Source organism: Saccopteryx bilineata, chromosome 2 (assembly GCF_036850765.1).
Source record: "Saccopteryx bilineata isolate mSacBil1 chromosome 2, mSacBil1_pri_phased_curated, whole genome shotgun sequence".
In the NCBI taxonomy this organism is placed as follows: domain Eukaryota; kingdom Metazoa; phylum Chordata; class Mammalia; order Chiroptera; family Emballonuridae; genus Saccopteryx; species Saccopteryx bilineata.
In genome coordinates, this window is record NC_089491.1 from 77,175,997 (window position 1) to 77,197,896 (window position 21,900).

At 34.1% G+C, this 21,900-nt stretch overlaps 1 protein-coding gene across 4 annotated transcripts in view; it reads left to right on the forward strand.

Moving 5' to 3' along the window:
* Positions 1-21,900, forward strand: part of CCDC171 (coiled-coil domain containing 171) — a 388,145-nt gene that overhangs the window by 256,459 nt on the left and 109,786 nt on the right. For all 4 annotated transcript variants that reach the window (XM_066257293.1, XM_066257297.1, XM_066257296.1 and 1 more), the window contains 2 exons: positions 4,807-4,952; positions 6,855-6,909. In XM_066257293.1, coding sequence (XP_066113390.1) covers positions 4,807-4,952; positions 6,855-6,909 — 201 coding nt within the window. The remainder of the gene's footprint in view (positions 1-4,806; positions 4,953-6,854; positions 6,910-21,900) is intronic.

Genomic DNA, 21,900 nt, shown 5'->3' on the forward strand with positions numbered 1-21,900 from the left:
AAAAACCCTTGAAAAAAGATCTGCACTTGTGGTGGTTGCACATTAAAACCTACTGAATTGTACAGTTAAAATGGGTTAGTTATGTGGTATGTGAATTGTATCTCAATAAAGCTATTATTTAAAAAATTTTCCACTGCACAAATGTTTTCATAGGTGCAAACTAAGAAAATTCAGGTTTTATTTATAATTTATTTAAAAAATTAGCTTTAATACACATTTGAAGCTTTAGAAATATGAAATATGTGACTTAAAAAATAATTTGTGTTTTTGTTCAGTAGCAATGCAATGCAAAGATAAGAAAAAAAAAGACACTTAAAAATGTGTGGGTCTTCAAACATTCACATTTACCACGCATTCTCTCTCTAAGCTTTCCCTATATTTAAGTACAGTCATGAGCCACATAACATTTCAGTCAACAGTGGACTTGCATGTACGATGGTGGTCCCATGAGATCATAATAGAGCTGGAGAATTTCTGTCGCTTAGCAATGTCGTAGCCATCATGATGTAGCAGCACTTGACTCATATTTGTAGTGATGCCAGTGTAAACAAACCTGTGCTGCCAGTCGTGTAAACGTTTAGCACATACAATACACAGTACTTGATAGTGATAATAAATGACTGTTACTGGTATTTATTACTATACATACTGTACTTTTTATTGTTATTTTAGAGTATACTATCTCTACTTATAAAAAAGTTTGCTGTTAAACATTATGCTGTGTTACCCTGTCCGCATCCACATATCTAGTGTTTACTGTGTCTCTTAATTGCATTATTTTCCCTTGTGTTGGTTTAATTTCGTGTGGTTTTATGAATTTAACATAGCCTAAATGTACAGTGTATATAAGGTCTACAGTAATGTACAGCAATGTCCTAGGCTGCTATCCCTCATTCACTGACGGACCCAGAGCAACTTCCTATCCTGCAGATTCCATTCATGGTAAGTGCCCTGTACAGGTGTATATTTTATAACAGCATTTTTTACTGTACTTTTTCTATGCTTAGATGTATTTAGATACACACATACTTACTATTGTGTTATAATTGTAGTACAGTGACATTCTGTATAGGCTTGTAGCCTAGGAGCAGTCGGCTATGCCATATAGCCTGTGTGTGTAGTAGGCTTTACCATCTAGGTTTGTGTAAGTGTACTCTATAATGTTCAGTAACAACAATGTCTCCTATGACACATTTCCCAGAAGGTATTCCTGTCGTTAGGCAGCGCATGACTATACTTCCTTGGTACCCTACGTTTCCTGCCAGCTTTCATTAGTAGTAAATGGCTTTTCATGACCATCTTAGGAAAACAACCAGATGTAAAAACATCTTATAAAATGAATTTAATGAAAGCTTTGGCTTTTTCTTCCTGGACTATGAGAGGTATAGATGAAGGTGAGCAATAACATGATTATCTGAAAAGAAATACAATAAATATCTTGCAGAATAGTTTTTGAAATAGTTTAGGATTTTGTTATAAAAATTTGCTTTAAAACATTTTGGATATAAAATGAAAACTCGGAATCTTTATAAATAATCTTGTGGCATTGGTTTTTCTGTAGCTAAACTATTTCTCTGTCTTTTCAAAAAACTCTTGTTATCATATTTGCATTAACTTTCTAACAGCTAAAAATTGTTCAAAACGCAGCTTAAAGATAAATGCAATATCAGGCTTTGAATTTTTTTGGGTAAATATTAAGACCTGAGTATAAAATGAGGGCTGTATTGTGGATTAAGTGAAATATCTCAAGGCTGTGCTGTTCTGATAACTGAACCTGAAGTGACCTTTCTCAGACACAATTACAGAGCTGTATGTTTTTCCTTTAATTTCATCAGGGGTTTAATTAGTATACAAATAAAACTTCCCTTATCTTCCTTTCTACCTAATTGGCTTGTCTTCGCTTCTATATGAAGTATGTGAAAGTGGGCTGTAATTAGGGTGACCGTGTTAACCTTTTTTCCTCAAATGTACTGTTGCCTAAAGGCCTCAAGGCCTGAAAACAGTGCTTTGGATTATTGCTTTGCAATCACTATGGCTGTCCCATAGGTTTTCTCATGAGCAGAAGGGCTTTGGGTGCTGCAGGTTCCCACTGCTTAACAGGATCTTCATTCTTCTCCCCACTAAATGTTTATTGATTATCTCGCTGTTCCAGGCTCAGCCTCCAACAACTTAATATCAGGTGACAGTCAGGAGAGTTCTCCAAGTAATTAGAGTTGAGCATTGGGGGAACAATTAGGAGCCGAGTTATTAAACTTGATTTATCCTATTCTCTCCTGAACAGTTTCTTGGATATCAGAACATCACACTTTCACAATCTACCCTGGTTGAGAAATTAGTGGCTAACCTGCTGCTTATCATTGTTGCCTTGCTGCCTAGAGGCACACCCTTGGTTTCCGTCATTCATTTGGAAATATTAGAGTCCATGAAGTTTATCATGGGTTTTAATTAGATAAATCTGAACAGGAGAAAAGAAAAACTAAACCTAAAATTATGTATATATATATATATATAAAAGATAATATATATGATATAGGTATATATATATGATACATATTATATATACACATATTTAAATATAGTTTTTTCTTGAATGCTTAGTGTTAGGATTTTAAAAGATAACTACTTTGTCATAAAAACGAAAAGGTGAATGTTAGAGAAAAGACGTATTGAAGCACTTTGTATGTCTTGGAGTTTTACGTACATCTCCATGGGCCCATTGATGTGTGTAGCTTCCATTGCGATGTCCCTGAGCTCTTTAAAAGGAAAATTCCTTTGTGTAAGTTACATAAATATAATAACTTAAAAAAACTTTTGTATTTTCATTTTTACACTAAGGAAGTATGATCTATATCACTTTACTCATACTACTTTTTGTTCATTTTCTGTAGTTTCAGTTTTAGAATAGGCTCTTTAGCTATACCTTTGAAATAGTGCAGGATTTAGGAGAGATTGGTGACTCCCTACAATTGCCCCTGAGAGATGAAAATGAAAGGAGATTTAGACATATATAATAGAAACTTTAATTCTATGAATTTTATCTTATTAAAAGGGTGTCATAGAATTGTTGAAAAGTCAAGTGTGATTTTATAATGATTCTTAGGTCATGGATTCATTCAAATTGGAACAGCGAACTTCCATCTGTACAAAGCTAGAGACAATATCTTGAATACCCCTCACAAATATACACCTCTAGTCATAAGAATTACTGAGCAAGAGAATTTGAATGGATTGGCATAAATTTATTATTTCTGTTGGAAAAAGAATTCAAGCTTCATGTGCAACTAACTGGTGGTGGATCATTAGTTTTATCTTTATACCTGAAAAATAGCATCTTTTTTTATTACCTGAAACATGTCAGAAATACTGGCTTTAAAATCTATTTCTTGTAATCTTTTTGAAGTTGGCTTGAATCTGACAATTCCTATAGTGGTATGTTCTTAAAGATCTATTAAATAAAGATACAAAATAAAATATAATATCTAATAAGTAATCACATTTTTCTTTAAAGATTTTTTTGACTTACATTTGTTTGTTAACAACTTGACTATTTGAAGTGTGAAATACTGAATTTAAGAATTAAAAATTTAAAAATACCCGATTTAAGTGATGATTGCTTTCTTTTACTAACATTGAGAGTGGATTTGTTTAGCTCCGTGCAGGCAGCTTGGGTTTTTATACCTTGTATTGTGATTGCATTAAAGAAATGCTGTTAGAATAGTTTAAAATATGAGATCGTTGCATTTTTGGTTTTCTTTACTGGATATTTGGTGCATAGTTGTGGACATTTAATGTGTGGCTAAATTCTGAGCAGGAAGAAAAAATATTGTGTATATTCAATCATTTATTCAGTTCACTAACAAATTTAAATGAAAAACTGATAAACTCATATTTTAGAAATTTAATAGGCAAAGGAATGAGCAGATTTTTAGTGCTAAATGATACTCTGATCCCTATACTCTTTTACATCCTAGAATTTTAAATGAGGTCTAGAAAATTCTCCTTTAAATTGTGAGTTTTTGATTCTAAAACTTTTAGCCCTAAAAGCAAGATAAAGTCGTATATTTGCATCCTGAACATTTTATGCTAAGAGAATATTTCAGATAAAGCAAATAGCAAATATCAATCAACAGATTTTATACTTCTGTGACCAAGAAAATATTTATAGAATATAAATAATTTCAAACGCAAGTATTATTTATACCTTCTTCTGTTGAAACATGTTGATCACACTGTGTTGCTGTCCTAAACATGAAAGTTATTTATAGGAAATAAGTGAATTTTATTTTGGAGTCCACTGATATGTCTATAGCAGCTGTCATAGATATATTTGTAAAGACAGAAGTGGTATTTTAAATCTTGGGCCCCTATTCTCTTATAGGTATCATAATCCACCTTCCTCTCAATCATATATGCACTTTGGACATAAGATAGTTCTGGTTTTAAATAGACCCTAATTTCATGTGCTTCCTCCCCACCCTAAAATTTTTTTTCATCATTAAAAGAAAATGCAACTGGAGGTTTTTATAAGCAGATATTTTTAGTAAGAATATATTTGTCTTGCAGTATTTTAAAAAATAAAATAGAGTTGTGTTTTGTAGCTAAATATTTTTCAAAATCTTATCGGTTCTATCATTTCTAATTAGTTAGTATGTAAAATTTTTGCAGAAAATTTGTTAAACCTTGATGTGCAATGACCCAAGTCTACTTCTCAGTCAGTCTGTATTCTTCTTTGTTTAATAGCCTATGGCATAAATTGAAGTTAATTATCAGGGCTGACAAGTAACTCTGTTTTCTGTCTGCTTGCAGAGTCTCTCCGAGGCAAAGATGGAGCTGAGAAGGAAAGATCAATCTCTGCGTCAGCTCAATAGACATCTTACCCAGCTGGAGCAGGACAAGCGTCGACTGGAGGAGAACATCCACGATGCAGAGAGTGCCCTCCGCATGGCAGCCAAGTGAGCATTTGGACCTTGGGGAGATCACTTAAAACAGACAAAAGATCAATTCTTACTTTCATGCTCCGGGTTTTAGCCCTGGATAATACAGTGTTAGAAAACAAAAGTACAGCTGTCTCTCTTTGAAATTCTCTGATATATCCTCAAAAAAGAGAACTCTTAACATTCTAAATGTATATTTTATTGAGAAACTTCAGAAAAGTGTAAGTGTCCATATAACCTCTAATTAGTTATATTTTGAGCTCTGTTGTACTGCTACATGTAAGAAACTATTTTTCATTAATACGAAATGTAAGTCTCTTTATTTAAAAGTTTTGCATAGATTCTTCTATCACATATTCCATATCACCTTCTGCCCCACTTCCCTCCAAATTATGCTCTGCATATATTATAGTATGTTGATAATGCAAGTAATATTTCCATAAAAATGTTAGTATACAGTCAACACATGTATCATAACATCTTTTTAAGTACAATAACAACATACCGATCATAGAAAAGTCATTTAATTTTGTAGCTATGTATTCTAATACAGGTACGTTAATTAGAAAAAATATATAGTGTCATAGTGGGCAATTGCGTAAATGTGATGAGAGTGTTTATTTTTTTACCAGGTAATCAAGTTGACATACACTGTGAAGTTCAAATTGAACAGTTCTCTTGGGCATTTTTATTTGTTCCCCACATTGAATTACATGAAGTACTTTAAAACAGACCTTTGTACAACAACATGGCTTAAAGAAAATCTATTTATGGATTAAAGAAACATCTAATTTTAATAAACTCAGTGTTTTCTAAATTTGGAATTCTGGCTTCCTGTACTTACAAAAATTTATGTATTAATTTAAATAATTTTTTGAGTCAAACTTTCTTGTTAAATGCTTATCATGAATATCAATGTAGTCTGTAAACTAAATCATAGGACAGGGAATCTGCAATCTTAGGCTACTACAAGCTTTGCCTCTGGACTTGGGAAGTTGCTCACACATGATGAAAAAAATCCGTTTACACAAACCAAAATATGGCATGTTTGAATACCCACCAATACTTGATTTGAAAATCCTAAAGCCACATAACATTTCATCACCAATATTAGGTATGTGTAATTGTCATTAAAAAAATACAACTGACTAAATCAGCCTTTTGTTTTCATTGTTCAGTCTTAAGTTTCCTCAGGTCAAATGAGAAGGTGATTTCTAGTATGTATTATAGCTCTGAAAATTCTGAGATTAAGGAAAACAAAATTAGAAAACGCTCAGATTCATATTGTATCAAAACATTGCTGCTAATTCAGGAATTTGGCTTGTCTGAAATTTGGAAACCTAATACACTTACAGTTTTCAGTTTTTAATTTAACATTAAACTTTTATCTTGAGCATTTTCATCCAAACTTTTTTTAAGGTTAAATTCAATGTGCAAAGCTAATAGAAGAAAACAGTAACTTTGCATACCTCTAAACATGGTCATAGACAGTTTTTGTGCAGTTATTATAAGACAAAAAGACTGTACAGAAGGAGATAATTTTTTGCATAGTTTGGTCATTTATAATATATTCCCATGACTAATCCTTTAAAATTTTTATTAGAAATCAAAAGAATAAAAGTTTAGTCTTTTTAACACATTTTAAATCAATAATCATGATTTTTTTCTTTTTAACTTTTTTTTTTAACTTTGAAGATATACTTAAGATTTTTTCCCTCTCTAATCTATGACAGGCAATATTATTGAAGATAAGAGTTACACGTGGAAATACGCTAGTGAATATAGTTAGATTTTATACTTTTTGAAGGAGTACAATAATAACTAACCATTATATTTCAATAATAGTGACTTAAACTAAAATGTGTAACACTTGTAATAAGGCTTGGGTTTTACTAACACCTAATATTTCTTTCTTTTTAGAGACAAAGAATGTGTTGCTAATCATATGAGAGCAGTAGAAAATATGCTTCATAAGGTACTATAATTTTTAAAAAATATTATTCAACTTGTATTATGATACCATGCTCTTAGTCAATATTTTATTAAGTTCAAAGCACTTGGATTCATTTTATTCTTTCCTTAAATATAAATGAACAAAAGGTCTTTTCAAATGACTGAAAATTTGTATTATATAATGCTATATTGCATAACTTTTCAGAATTTTCTTCATGTACATGATAAAACTATAAAAATAGTGGTTTCCCCAAACCTGTATAATTATACTTGAATTATTTGTGGTCTTTGCTGAATGAGCCAGAGGTCATTAAGATTCTTACATGTCTCATAATGATAAAATGTTTGACCACACTGTCTAACCTCTCACCACTCTTAAACCTACTATCCTACATATGTATATATAGACAGAAACATAATGTATTGTATTTGGCAGTACTCATATATCTTAACTAGGCAGTAATGTTTTTTAAGCTCTAATTTATGTTCTTATAAGAATGTGTTTTTAAAGTGGAAATTTAACGTACTTAATAATGTTATATTATTCTCAAATTTGATTACTTCTGTATGGTAAATTGACTTTTCATTTATAGTGATGAGCAATATGATAAAGAGATTATATTACTAAAAATTTAATGTATTAACTGGCTGTATATTTTGTTAGCACTTCAGATTCAAAGATGTGTTCAATATTTCACTATTTAAAATAGAGAAATGTGGCCCTGGCCAGTTTTTCAATAGATAGTGTCGACCTGGCTTACTGAGGTTGCAGGTTCAACACCCAGACAGGACACACAGAAAGCAACCAATGGATGCCCAGCTAGATGGAACTAAGTGGAAGCATCAGTGAGTTGATGCTTTTCTTTTTCTCTCTTTATCCCTCTCCTCTCCCTTTCCCCCCAAAATCAATGGAAAAAAAAATTAAAAATAGTCAAACATTATTTGTGTGTGTCTGTTATTGTCGAATCGACAATTTGCTTAAAACCTAAATACCCAATACTTTTAAGCTATATGGAATTTATAAGTGAATCATACTTGGAGTAATTTTATCAGTCAAATTTATTATGTAATATAGTTTATAAATCACTTAAAATACCCTAAAATCTAACCCTTTTAAGAAAATACTTAATAAACATTAGCAAACTAATATTTAATGCATTTTAATGTAATGGTAACACTGGGACTCTGTATTCTTTTATATATTGAAAATGACTAGCCTTATTTCATATCACTGAAGCACTTGGAAAAACCGAATATTCTGAGAGCTATTTTTTAAAATAATATTTGTTTGAAACTATGATAGCTCCTCCTTTCACTTAAAAAGTTTAGACAGTATAGTTTAATTATAGTCACATCAAATCCATATCTGCTAGAAATCTGAAATTTAGATTTGTAGGAAAAGAGACATTTTTGATTAGATTTTTTTGGTACTTTGAATAGGAAAAATCAATTATGTTATATAAATGGCATAACTTTTGTATAGTTAATGTTGCTTTTGACATCTAATTGTTTGTTCATCTTCCCAGCTAGAGGAAGAAAATGTTGGACAGCAGCTGTCCTAGGCAATGGCTATTGACATCAGAGAAAAACATCATCAATACAAAATACATGTTATAGTGCTTGCTTCTGCAGCACATATAAATATAATAAAATGTTATCTTTTCTTTATGTGAATGGCAAAAGATATATTTTAAATATAATATAGACTGACTACAACAGGACAATTGTAGTCATATGGTTCTCCAGTTACAGTTTCTCTTGTGTTTTTTGTATCATGTGGAAAGAAAGGTGTCTACAGATTTGGACTATAGCCACTATAGATTTGCTTTTGCTTAATGGCTTCTTACCTTTAAATTTAATGATCACTTTTTTGTCTTTGGAAATTTCTATTTAAATAGTGGTTTTTAAATTATCAATTACTTTTAAAGCGTGAAGTATTGATAAATATTTAGTAAAGGCTAATTGATTATTGGGCTAATTCTCATTTCTACAATGTTGAGTAAGAATGAATGGGTTACAAAGAAGTAGCCCAGAGAGTTCCTCTGAAGCTCTCACCTTGGTGCAGAACGTTGGTAGAAAGACATGCCAAAGCTCACAGGGTTATTTTTCTGGCCATTTTGGACTGTCCGATGGTAGCACTTTGCTGTCTTAGAGAAACTAAGATTAATACAGAAGGAGGAGGGTCCTTGTTCTTTCATGGTACAGTGAAAATGGTTGTGGTTACATCTAAACTCTCTACCACAGCTGACCTATTTATTCAGATTTTATGTTTCTTTTTGAGTCAGTTTTGGTAATTTCCTTTCCTTTTCTTTCTAGGAATTTTTCTATTTAATCTAGGCTAATTTATTGACATACATTTGTTCACTTTCTTAAAATTGTTTTTCAGTAAGGTCAGTAATATGTCACCACTTAGTTCTGACGTTAGTAATTTTTTTTTTTTTTTGCGATAGAGACAAAGAGAGAGAGAGAGAGATGGACAGACAGATAGGATGGAAGAGAGATAAGAGGCATCTAGTCTTTGTTGCAGCACCTTAGTTATTCATTGAATGCTTTCTCATTTGTGCCTCGACCCGCAGGCTATAGCAGAGCGAGTTGATCCCTTGCTCAAACCAGTAACTTTGCTTTAAGCCAGCGACCTTTGGGCTCAAGCCAGCCACCATAGGGTCATGTCTATGATCCCATGCTCAAGCCAGCAACCCCACACTCAGGGCAGATGAGCCTGCACTCAAGCTGGCGACCTTGGGGTTTTGAACCTGGGTCCTCAGTGTCCCAGTCTGATGCTCTATCCACTGCACCACTGCCTGGTCAGGCAGTAATTTTTTTTTTTTCTTAAAAGTTTTTGCATTGATTTGGGGGGGGGATAGGAAGGGAGAGGGAGAGAGAATGAGAGAAGAGAGAGAGAGAGAGAGAGAGAGAGAGAGAGAGAGAGAGAGAGAAGCATCAACTCATTATTCTGCTTATTGGTTCCATTTAGTTTTGCACTCATTGCTTGCTTCTTGCATGTGCCTTGACCAGGGATTGAACCTGTGACCTCAGTGCACCAGGACAACTGTCTACAGATCTACCTGGCCAGGGCCATGATTTTAGTAATTTATTAATCTTTTTTTCTTGGTAAATCTAGTTGAGGCTTGTCAATTTTGTTGATCTTCTCAAGAAACCACAGTTAGTTTTCTTGATCTGCTCTATTGGTTTTCTGTTCTCTATTTCATTTGTCTCTGTGCCATTCCTTTTTCTTTCCTTTTTGTTTGCTTTGGGTTTAGTTTACTTTCTTTTTTACTTTTCTAAGATGGACAGTTAGGTTATTGGTTTGAGATCTTTTTTTTTTTTAAACAGTGAAAAATTTATGTAGTTTGAATTAGCCAGCTAGACTTAATTTTAGATAATCCCAATTTTGTTGGCAGAATCCAAAGCGTCATAGTTGAGCATATGCCTTCTTCTTTCTATCAGGCTTAACCAGGCTGTTGACCTTGGCCATGTCAGTGTCATAGAGCTTCTTCACAGCCTGTTTGATCTGGTGCTTTTTGGCCCTAACAGCCTCAAAGAATACAAATATATTGTTTTCTACGTTCTTCATGGTTAACTCTGTAGTCAGAGAGAACCTGATGACAGCATAGTGGTCAAAATTGCTTTTCTGGGGGAGCTCTTCCAAGGACTTTTGAGCTGTCCTTGGGAGCCGCATTGTCTTGGTCTGTCAGAGGTGGGTGACATGTGGGTCTTCTCTTTTTCTGTGCCTGTGGATGCCTATCAGCATTGCTTGCTTTCTTTGCCTTCAAAGCTTTGGCATTGGCTTTGGGCCAGGACTTCCTTCTTCACTTTTGGTGCCATATTTGTGAAAAGCTTTATTTTTTTTAATGTAGGCATTGACAGCTATATATTTCTATATGAGCTCTATTTTCATTGTGTCCCATGTGTTTTGCTATATTGTGTTTTTGTTTTTCTCTGTCTCTCAAAGTATTTTCTAATTTCTCTGTGATTTCTTCTTTGACCTATTAATTATATTGTTTAATTTCCAAAATATTTGGGCATTTCCCAAAGATTATTTGACTATTGAGTTCTGATGTGATTCTGTGTGGTTTTAATATATAATTTGTTTGATTTTGATTCTTTTACATTTATTAAAGTTTATTTTTGTGGTCCAGAATATGGTCTATCTCTGTGAATGATACGGAGCATTTTAAACAAATGTGTAGCTCTGGCAGAGTGGTTCAGTGAATAAAGTGTTGACCTGGCACACCAGAGGTTGTGGTCAGGGCACTTACAAGAAGCAATTAATGAGTACACAGCTAATGGAACAACTAAGTGAATAATGAGTTGATGCTTCTCTCTCTCTCTCTCCTCCCTCTTCCCTTCTTCCCCCTGCCCTCTCTTTCAAATCAATGAAGAAAAATCTGTATTCTGCTGTCCTTTGTAGACTATTCTATATATGTCTGCTTGATTTGCAGTTTTGTTCAAGTCTTTAAGTTCTTTGATTATCTTTTGTGTAGCTGTTTTATCTACTAATGAAGTGAGATTTGAAGTCTCCGACTGTTTGACTATTTCTCCCTTCAATTTTGTCAGTTTTATGCTTCATGTATTTTGGGATTCTGTTTTTAGGTGCATGCATATCTAGAAATTGTTATGTCTTCTTGGTAGATTGACCCTTATATAATTATATATCTTTACTTGTCTCTTGTAAAAATTTTTGTCTTCAAGTCTATTTTTTGTGATATTATTATAGCCACTCCAGCTCTTTTTTGGTTACTGTTTGCATGGAATATCTTTTTCTATTGCTTTACTTTCAATCTATGTATGTCTAAGATAAAGTCTCTTGTAGAGAGCATGTAGTTGAATCATGCTTTTATTTATTTATTTATTTTATTGGATTTATTGGAGTAACACTGATTAATAAGATTATATAGGCTTCAGGTGTACAATTTTATAATACATCTTTATATTGTATTGTGTGTTCACCACAATATACTAAGTCAAGTCTTTTTCCATAACCATTTATCTACCCTTTACTATGGCCGTAACACCCTGAATGCACCCGATCTCATCTGAATCATGTTTTTAAATCCATTCTGCCAATCTCCAGCTTTTAATTAGAGAGTTTAATCAATTTGCACTTAATGTAATTAGTGGTAGGAAGGACTTTTGCCTTTTTTCTCTATGTACTGTATCTATATTGTTTCACAATTCATGTATTAGTTTCCTCCCTTTATTTGTATGTTAAATAGTATGTTACTAGTATAACATTTGTTATACTTCTTTATTTTACTTTATATTTTTAGTTATTTTATTAGTGGTTGTTTTGAGGATTACAATGAGCAACTTAATTCACAACAATCTAGTTTGAATTAATACCAACTTAATTTCAATAGTATACAAAAACTTTGCTCCTATATAGTTCTATCCTGCAATTATGTTATTATCACAAATTACAGTTTTATACATTGAATGCCCATCAACATAGTTTATAATTAATGTTTTATGTAATTTTCTTTTAAAAGATATAAGGGAAAAAGAGGAGTTACACAACAAAATACATTAATAATGACTTTTATATTTACTTATGCAGTTACCCTTAGTTCTTTATTTTAGTGTTTTTTGTTTTTTCTTGTGGATTTGAGTTTCTGTCTACTATCTTTAATTTCAGGCTAAAGGATTTCCTTTATCATTTCTTATAAGGTAGATCTAATAATAATTTGTACCCTGAGCTATTGTTTATCTTGGAGTGGCTTCATTTCTCCTTCATTTTTGAAGCATATTTTTGTTGGTTATAGAATTCTTTGTTGACAGTTTTGTTTTTCCCTTTCAGCACTTGAATGTATTAACTCCAAAATTAATTAACTCTTCCTCCCCTCCCCTCCCCTCCCCTCCCCTCCCCTCCCCTCCCCTCCCCTCCCCTCCCCTCCCCTCCCCTCCCCTCCCCTCCCCCCCTTCCTCCCTCCCTCCCTCCCTCCCTCCCTCCCTCCCTCCCTCCCTCCCTCCCTTCCTTCCTTCCATCCTTCCTTCCTTCCTTCCTTCCTTCCTTCCCTGTGAGAGGAGGGGAGATACAGAGACAGACTCCTGCATGATTCCTGACTGGGATCCACCTGGCAACCCCATCTGGATCTGATGCTCTGACCCTCCCTCTGGGGCTGCTTGCAACATAGCTATTTTAGTACCTGAATCAGAGGCTCCATGGAGCCATTTTCAGCACCCAGGACCAATGTGCTCAAACCAATCAAGCCATAGCTACAGGAGGGGAAGAGAGAGAGAGAGAGGGAGAGAGAGAGAGAGAGAGAGAGAGACACGAGGGAAGGGGGAGAGGCAGACGGTTGCCTCTCCTGTGTGCCCTGACTGGGAATTGAACCGTGGAGTTCCACATGCCAGGCTGACACTCTACTGCTGAGTCACCTGGCCAGGGTCAACTCTAAAATTTCTATTTCTTTCCTTTTATACTTTATATCTCTTTACTTACAGTTTTTCTTTTTGGAAAAAAACATTCTCATGGTTTCCTCTGGTTCTTTGTACATGGGTTTCTTCAACGTTTTAAGACTATTTAAAATAATTGATTTAAAATTAATCTGTGGTAAATTCCATGTTTAGGCTTCCTCGGGGATAGTTCTTATTGATTTCTATTTTTCTTGTGCAGGAGCCATACTTTATTTCTTTGCATACTTCATAATTCTCGTTGAAAAATGAATATTTTGAATATTACAATGTGGAAATTCTAAAAATAAGATTCTCCACCATCTCTAGTGTTTGTTGTTGTTGCATACTCTTGTAGTGGGTGTTTGTTTAGTGGATTTTGTAAAGCCTGTAGTTTTTTGTCATGTGTGGCCATAGAACTCTGATTTGTTAATTTATTTAGTGGTCAGCTAGTGTTTTGAAAGAGATTTCCTTAACTATTGAGATTCAGGTGTTTTTTCTGATTAAACTTTGATTGCTTGCTATAAGGTTTTAATTAGTTTCTAGAGTTCTGAAAAAGTTGATTCTAATCTATTTTACCAGTTTATTTGCTGCTTTTGGAGCACCTTACTCCACATTTTTGTTAACATCACTCACTAATATTATATTTTTTTATGTTCCTAATAACTTTACCAGCAGGCTTCTAATATTTCTGCTAATATAGACTTCTCAGGAATTGAAATTTTTAAAATTTAAGAGCCTCTTCAAACATGCTTAAGTATTTCTATTGTGTGGGAAAAAAGTATTCTTTCAAGAGTATTATGTGGGTATAATCATTATATTGAAAAAATTTTCATGGTAGGGTAATGAACGACTGGATAGGTGGGTTAATATCTGGATTCCTTAAAGTTAGTTGTGAGAAAATTACATTAACTCTGAGTATTTATTCGGTACTCACCAAGTTCTTAGCAGAGAGATGTCTGTGTAGTTGGGGGTGAAAATAAGTACATTTGGGTAAAATTTGAATGTAGAGAAGAATCTCAACATTTTTGATTACAGGTTTTTGTTATTGTTGAATTAGCAGAATGGCTGGACTCGAGGCTTTTAGGGATTTCTTGAGTCCTTCAAGTTTGGAGAAATTAAGTAAAGTGTTTTCTATGTATGATGATAGTGTTTTATGTACTTTAAAGTTACCTCTAAACTTTTATTGAGAGGTATTAAATACAGTTTAAGTAAATTATTTAAAAGATAAAACAGGAAGTCTCAATTAAAAAACTCTGAAAGACTATCTAGAAGACTGCATCTGTAAACCTCTTAATGCATCAGGCCAAAAGGAGTCATGGGGATTTCTGCTGGGGCTGTTTTGGATTTGCTTCTCCAGTAAAGTTACTTAAAACTTCTAATTTATCATAAAACACAATATTTACTATAAGTAGTCGAGTCTACAAATGCTTTTTTAGTGTATATCATGTGCCAGCATATATATATATTTCCTAGTTCCTTCCCTCAGGGTAGAGAAATAATAACTCCAGTATAACATGGTAAATACGCATGCAACTCCATATCTATTTGGAGTTATTTATCTATGAGGCATACTTATAAAACCCAGGGGTGGGTTGAGGAGGTTTCTTGGGAGAAAATTAATACCCGGATGGGGCTTTGAAGTGTGAGGAAAGATGGGAAAGGCATTCTGGCAGAGAGAGTAGCGTGTGCACGTGCATGGAAGTGTGAATAGCCAGACGTTCTCGATGCCGCACTCACTGCGAGGAGAGTGCCAGAGACGAGGCTGAAGGTGGCAGGTAGAAGCCAGGTCATGGGAGAACTTTGTTGCCATTCTAAGAACCTTGGATCTATTTCATGGGTCAATGGGAAATAAACTAGGATTTAAGTTAGGGAGTGATGTACTCAGATTTCCTTATTGAATTTGGGTTCTGTGGGGCAGATTTGTAGACATACGCAGTGAGTAATGAGGGGACATTTAAGAGCCATGGATCTGTAGACTAGATGAATTTTGAACCAGGATAATGATGGTAGGTGGTGTTGAGGAAAAGATATGAAACTTTCTTAATAAAATGGCATGTCAGCAGGGCAGGGGAGGAAGATTCCCAGGATGGGCAGTGCGATGAACTGATGTTAGGAGTACAAAAAGAGGAGCGAGTGAGTTTGCTTTTTCAGTAAGGAGAAGGGAGACAATGATGAGTCTTGTTCTGGAACTACTGAGTTTAAGGTAATGTGGAGTGAAGAGCAGGATATGTGAGTCTGAACTATAGGGAAAATGTCAGGGCTAAGCATAAAGGTTTGGGATTGATTAACACAACATTTTCTGGCAAAGAAAGAGGTTATATAGCAATTGACAGGAGAAACAACATTATAGATAAATGGGAGGCTAGGAAATGCATTTTGGGAGATTAATTATGCCACTAGAATTTGAAGTCCCAGAAGGATGGACTTCTCTCTCCTTAATTTTTATATCCTCAGCATCTATCACAGTGCCTGGTACTCAGTAGACACTTAATGAATATTTGTTGAATGAGTCAAACTTTTACCACCCCAGTCTCTAAACATAACTAAAGCCATATCTAGATTCCAATGTAAGTCCAGTTGGTCTTATAACTTGGTTTCTTCATTTTATTTCTAAAAATAGCATCTGTATGTACTTTGCTTAATTAAGAGCTAAAAGAGAAAGCCTAAATTTAATTTTAGAAATGTTTCTAGGAAAGAGAGGTATGCAAACAAGGAATTTGAGGTGATAGCTAGTTTGATGCCTATAAAAAATAGAAAGATGATTGTTAGAGTGGATTGTGGAGTAGAATAGAATCAAAAAGGATCTGACTGGTGAAGTTGCTGCATTTTCAATTCTTCAAATATGATTTTATAATCTTATCTTATAAATGGTTAACCAGAATATTTGATAATACATAGTTATCTTTGATTTTTAGGTTTTACTGCATTTATAAGAAATACAAAGACCATGGAATATTTTTTAATTTGTGAAACTGACATGTTTTAAAACTCTAAAAATGATCTCCTGCCTCTAAAACCCAATTTTCAGTGACTCATTAGTGACTCTGTAATGTTACTGGTGATCTTTGAACTTCTTTCCATTCTCAGTGTCTGGATCCTGGTTTTGAAGACCAGCTGAGAAGACATGCAGGTGTTAGTACAGCTGGCTTGCTGATGACAACTCTGTCCATATAGCTGTCTTGTGTGTCATCATTCATACTGTTCAGTGTCATTCTGACCTAGCCAAGCTAAAAATGGTACTCCAGCTCAAGAGGGATTTAAAAACCTTGACAAACTAAAGATAAGACACTACAGAATGTCATGTACGTGTGCTTAACAGCTTTTAGCTTAAACACATCCAAATAACTAATTTCAGTGTACATCTGTCTTTCTCCTTTGGAATAATTCATCCTAGAAAAGTATCTCTGCATGGAGGACTGTAACAATTCAATTCATAAATATATTTTTCTGTTCTCAAGTGTGGGTTTTGCATTTAAATAACTCAAAGTCACAGTAATCTACTTTGGGGGTTCATTCTATGGTCTATAACTTGTGTTACAGATTTATCATGTCTAGTACCTTAATAAGATGTTCATGATTAAATCACCCTGTTTTCCAGCTTGATAATTTGATTTGAGGGTTCAGTCTTTCAGATCCTTAATTGGGATGTAGCCAGCTTGATAATCTGATTTAAGAGATCAGTGTTTTAGTTCCCCAATTGGGATGTAACTACAGCATGTTTGTGGTTGCAATGGTAGGTTTCGCCCTCTTTCCTGGTGACAGTAACTGGCAGTCACTGTAGAGTTCTGAGTTCTGGCTCTGGTCCAGAGTTGCAGGTGAAGTTGAACAACCTCCCAGTAAAGGAAGGCGAGTTCCTCACTTTCTTCTCGTCAGGTCGATGTCTGTGTTTGCCACAGCACCAGTGCACACCTGCCTCTGCTGACAGTGCCAAGGGGGGGAGTGCAGCAGGCACTGTGGCAAGGGTCCTGGGACCCCATAGTTTGGGGATCTTCCATATGAAATTGTGACCTGTGTGTAAGGCTGATTACTGCCCAGGTAACCTGTCTCAGTGTCATAGTTGTGTGTGCCGCTGGGGAGTAGAGCAGGGGGAGTAATATGAATGAATGAGAATACCCACAGGTCCAAGGGAGCTACTGAGGAAAATAAGGATGTTTAAAATAATAGTCTCTGTTGCTTTTCACAAAACTACTTTTCTAAAACTTACACACTTTTGCAAAGACTGCAGACAAGGGATAAAGAAAAAGAAAAAAAAGTGTTGTTCTTTAAGTAGGGAAATGGAAGAAGTATCAAAGTCTTTAACAATTTTCTCAACTATTAACTGCTCATTACAGATATTAAGAGGCATTATTTCTTGTTAAGAGCACTGGACTCATCCTCCTGTTAGGGATGGCAGTAGCTGTTTCACAAGGTGGATGGCAGAATCTAGTGAGCTAGTGTGCAGAGTACTTTGAAAATTATGAAGTACTTATAGAAGCACAAATGATACTATTACTGCTAGAAATTGTACTATACTGTACTCTATCATTTCATTAATTCAGTAGTGAAGGAAAAGGTAAAAATGGGAGATAGCCATTTAGATATAAGTATTCAATTTTAATGTCATTTCCATAATCTCAGCATGCTTTAACACCTGCTTCTTATATTAGGCACATACCAGAGTACTGAAACTATCTAAATATCTTTTTTTTTGTTATTCTCTCTTTCCTACTACCTTGTAGAATTTGTGATTTTAAAATGACATTCTTATTTGACCACGTACTTAAGAGCATCTGTTTGGATAACATTTTTCTTGCTACTGTTGTTATTATGGAGTATATTTAACTCTGGCTGATTCTCTTCTCTTTCTATTTACAAAAGCCTCTCCAATATGCCTACTCTACTTGTTTAATGAAATTTTCTGTTAATGGAATATTAAAATGGGTGATCATACCTGTGCCAGGAAAGTTAGACCCAATCAATCTGTATACTAGACTATGTCAACTTTAAAATACTAGGAGATACTATACTTATTTCAAGAAACACTAGAAATAAAGGAGCTAGAAACTATCTGAGATGGCATTCTGTGTTAGTGATATAAGGTTGACTCACTAGAAAATGTTCTACATTCTCTGGTAAGATATGGTAACTTTAAGAAATTTTATAGATGGTGAAAAATACTGTCATTTCTTCTATACCTCTAAGGCAGGGATGGCCAATGTTTTCTGTAAAGGGCCTGGCAGTAAATATTTTAGGTTTTGTCAGCCGTATGATCTCTGCCTCAAGTACCTAACTCTGTCCTTTCAGGAAAGCACTCAAAGACAATACAGAAATGAATGGGCATGGCTGTGTTCCAATAAAACTTTATTTTCAGTAACTAGGTGGTAGATAAGATTTGGTTCCTGGGCTGTAGCATGTCATCTATACACCACTCTTTAGTGCCTAGGTTGAAAAATAGGGTGTAAGCTGCACTAATATGTGGGATAAAAAATTAGAATAAAGAGGGAAGGGAAATCAACAAGGTATCAATGGATTTGGAAGGAAGTACAGAGGCCATGTGGGAAAAGAAGGCAGGGATGTCAGCAAAGTAAAACATGAACACAGTGATAAGAATGGAGGTGGCGGGAAATACTGTGGAGGTCTGTATTTGATGGGAATATCTGATACAAACATTTGTTTTGTAGCACTGGTGGCTATAATAGATTGGAGAAAGTGTAATTTTAGGCAGATTAAGAATGTGAAGTCCTAATATCAGTTACTTTTCCCAGGCAGTCAAGATTCAGGCATTATATACATTTTCTTACATGTCTTCTTTAGTGTATCTAAGTTTTGATCTACTACAACTTCCTGCTTCTTCCTTGGTATCCTGTTGCTGGAAACATAGTTGGTACTACAATTCATTAGTTTTTTTTAAACAAATTGGAACATTGTGTCCAGAGGGATTTATAGCTCTGTATGAGAAAAGATGAAGCTTCATATATTTTGGTGGCTTCATAGTTTGAGAATTGAAGAGCTTTTCTAAAATGACTAATTTAATTCCGTAGTTGGTATATCTAGCAGAAACAGCTTTTCTGGTGTTATGGTTTGAGTATAGATTGGTGTTTTGTGAGTAAAGGCTAACCAGAGGAAAAGAAATAGCACTATGTGGAGCTTATGAATCACATAATTCTGAAACTAGATTTTTATAATAAAATAAATATATATTTCATAACAATTTGACTTCTTAGAAAGTTTCTTTTTCTCTCTACATCTCTGAGAAATATCTTCTTTCTGAAAGTATGTAATAAGAAAGGGAAAAAGTAAACTACTCTTTCTAAAAATCAAAAATTTAGAATGGAATAAGTATGTTTGTCAAAATACGAAATTGTGCAGCCTTTATGGAATGTTATAAAAATACATACAATTTGACAATTGCAATTTATATTATGAAATGCAATGAAAAAAATCATTATATGTTAAAAATGAAGTTAGCTGTTTTAAAGTAAAAAAAAAACATTGTGTGTGTAATTTGCTCACATTTATAAAATCAGAATGAGAGGGTATAGAATCTTAATTATAAGATGAATAATTATTGCTGTACACAGAATAAATGACTTTTGAAATTATAATTTAAAATCAGTTTGTAATTTGAAATTATAATATAATTCGTGGACAGGTGACAGTGGTTGCTTTAATCCTAATTCATGTTAAAATCAGTATTTTAAAAGGTGAAACTACTTTTCCTTTTGGGTAAAAATAATTTTACTATTCTCATATTGTTACTTCAGAACTTTTGACAGCAAAGGAACTTATTTATTTATTTATTTCAAAACTTTATTTAGAAAATTAACTTTAACAGAGTGACATTGATAAATAAGAACACATAGGTTTCAGGTGAATATTTCTATAGCATTTTAATTATTGATTATGTTGTATACTCATCACCCAAAGTTAAATCATTTTCTGTCACCTTATATTTGTCCCTGTTTACACCCTTCCCTGCACCCCCACCCCTATCCTCCCACCCCCTCCCCCACATCCCCCCATAACCTCTTCACTTCTATCTGTGTCCATGAGTCTCAGTTTTATAACCCACCTATGTGTGAAATCATACAGTTCTTAGCTTTTTATGATTATTTTAGATTCTCATTTTTGAAAGGGATCATTCTGTGTCCAAGGGGTAGTATTTCCTAAAGAAATCCCAGTTATCTCTTTTCTGTTTTTAGTTACTTTGTTCTCAGCTGCCTGTTCTGGGGTTTTTTTTTTTTCATGGACAAATTTAATGCATTAAGGGGAGAGCTCTTTTTCTAATGTTCAGTGTTGACTTTCTTCCCTGTTTATCCTGTTCACACTCTGACATTCAGCTGCACCTTCTGCATTCTTTCTGAGCAGTCTCTCCTTTCCACTCTTTATTTCTCCTGTTCCTTGTCACCCTTCCTTCTTGCTCCTTTGCTGCAGTTACATTTTTACTTGTCCTAGGGTCATTGTTCTGTATTCTCTCAACATGATGCTTTCAGTTCCTTTACCCTTTAAAATAAAATAATTCTGAGCCAAACTTGTTTCAAAACTTAAAAAACCTTTTATCTAGAAATATTTGGAAAACAGTTTAGATGCCTGCTCTCAAAGTTTTGTTTAATTTAGAAGTGGAACAATTTTTAAATTACAGTAGAAATATTGGTGATGTTTCTTCTATTATATATCATGGCTCGCTGTTTCCTGATGGCACTGTCAGCATTCAAGTTAATTTAAATTAAATGCAAGTATTAACACATGCATATTATTCAAATAAAGTAATTATGATGCTCATCATTAGATTTAGCAAAACAGCTGCATTTCGAATCCTTTTGAAAAAAATATCATTTAATTTGCCAAATTAAATAATGTTTAGTGAAAATGTTAATTTGACAATAAATCACAGTTTTAAATGCCAAATGCCCCAGCTTAATTTTGTTTAGAAAGTTTATTTAGAGAACACAAAATGTGGCTTACTGTTCCTGTACGTCTAGCTTCACAGATGAAGGTGGTGCCTGATGTCAGTCAGGTTCGAGGACCCCCAGAGCTGGAACTGTGTTGTGGATTATACCTACATTGCGCACCATCCTCCGCCCCCCTTGCCCGTATTAGCAATCTGCTTTTGTACTTTGACATCCAGGATTTCCCTAGTGAATTTTGTCACAGAAAAAAGAGAATCATCAATATCGCAGTTAAACTTGACTTTCAAAGCTAATAGTATCTCATTTGGGGGCTCAAATTTAATAAATTTTCTTTGATTCTGGGTGAGTTTTTAAACATCAAACAATGAATTGGCCAGGGTGCAGTAAAATATTTAGATCTATTGACTATGGTTCAGAAGGGTAGAAGGCAAAACACCAGTGGTTTGATGTTGATAAATTCTCAGTACCTTAATCCACATTAATGTTTTCTTTTATCTGAGTGCACATTGGTGACCAAAAAAAAAAAAAAAAAAAAAAAAAAAAAGGGCACGCGAAAGTAGCCCTACAAAATATAAAGTTAAAACAAATATATTTATAAAACATTATTTATTCTGCCATGTTAAGTAAGTTTTTAGCACTCTCATTCTGATTGGAGACTGGAGAATGTTTGTTACAGATAAATATATATTCTAAATTGGGATCCCCGTGTGTGCATAGTACACTGTTAT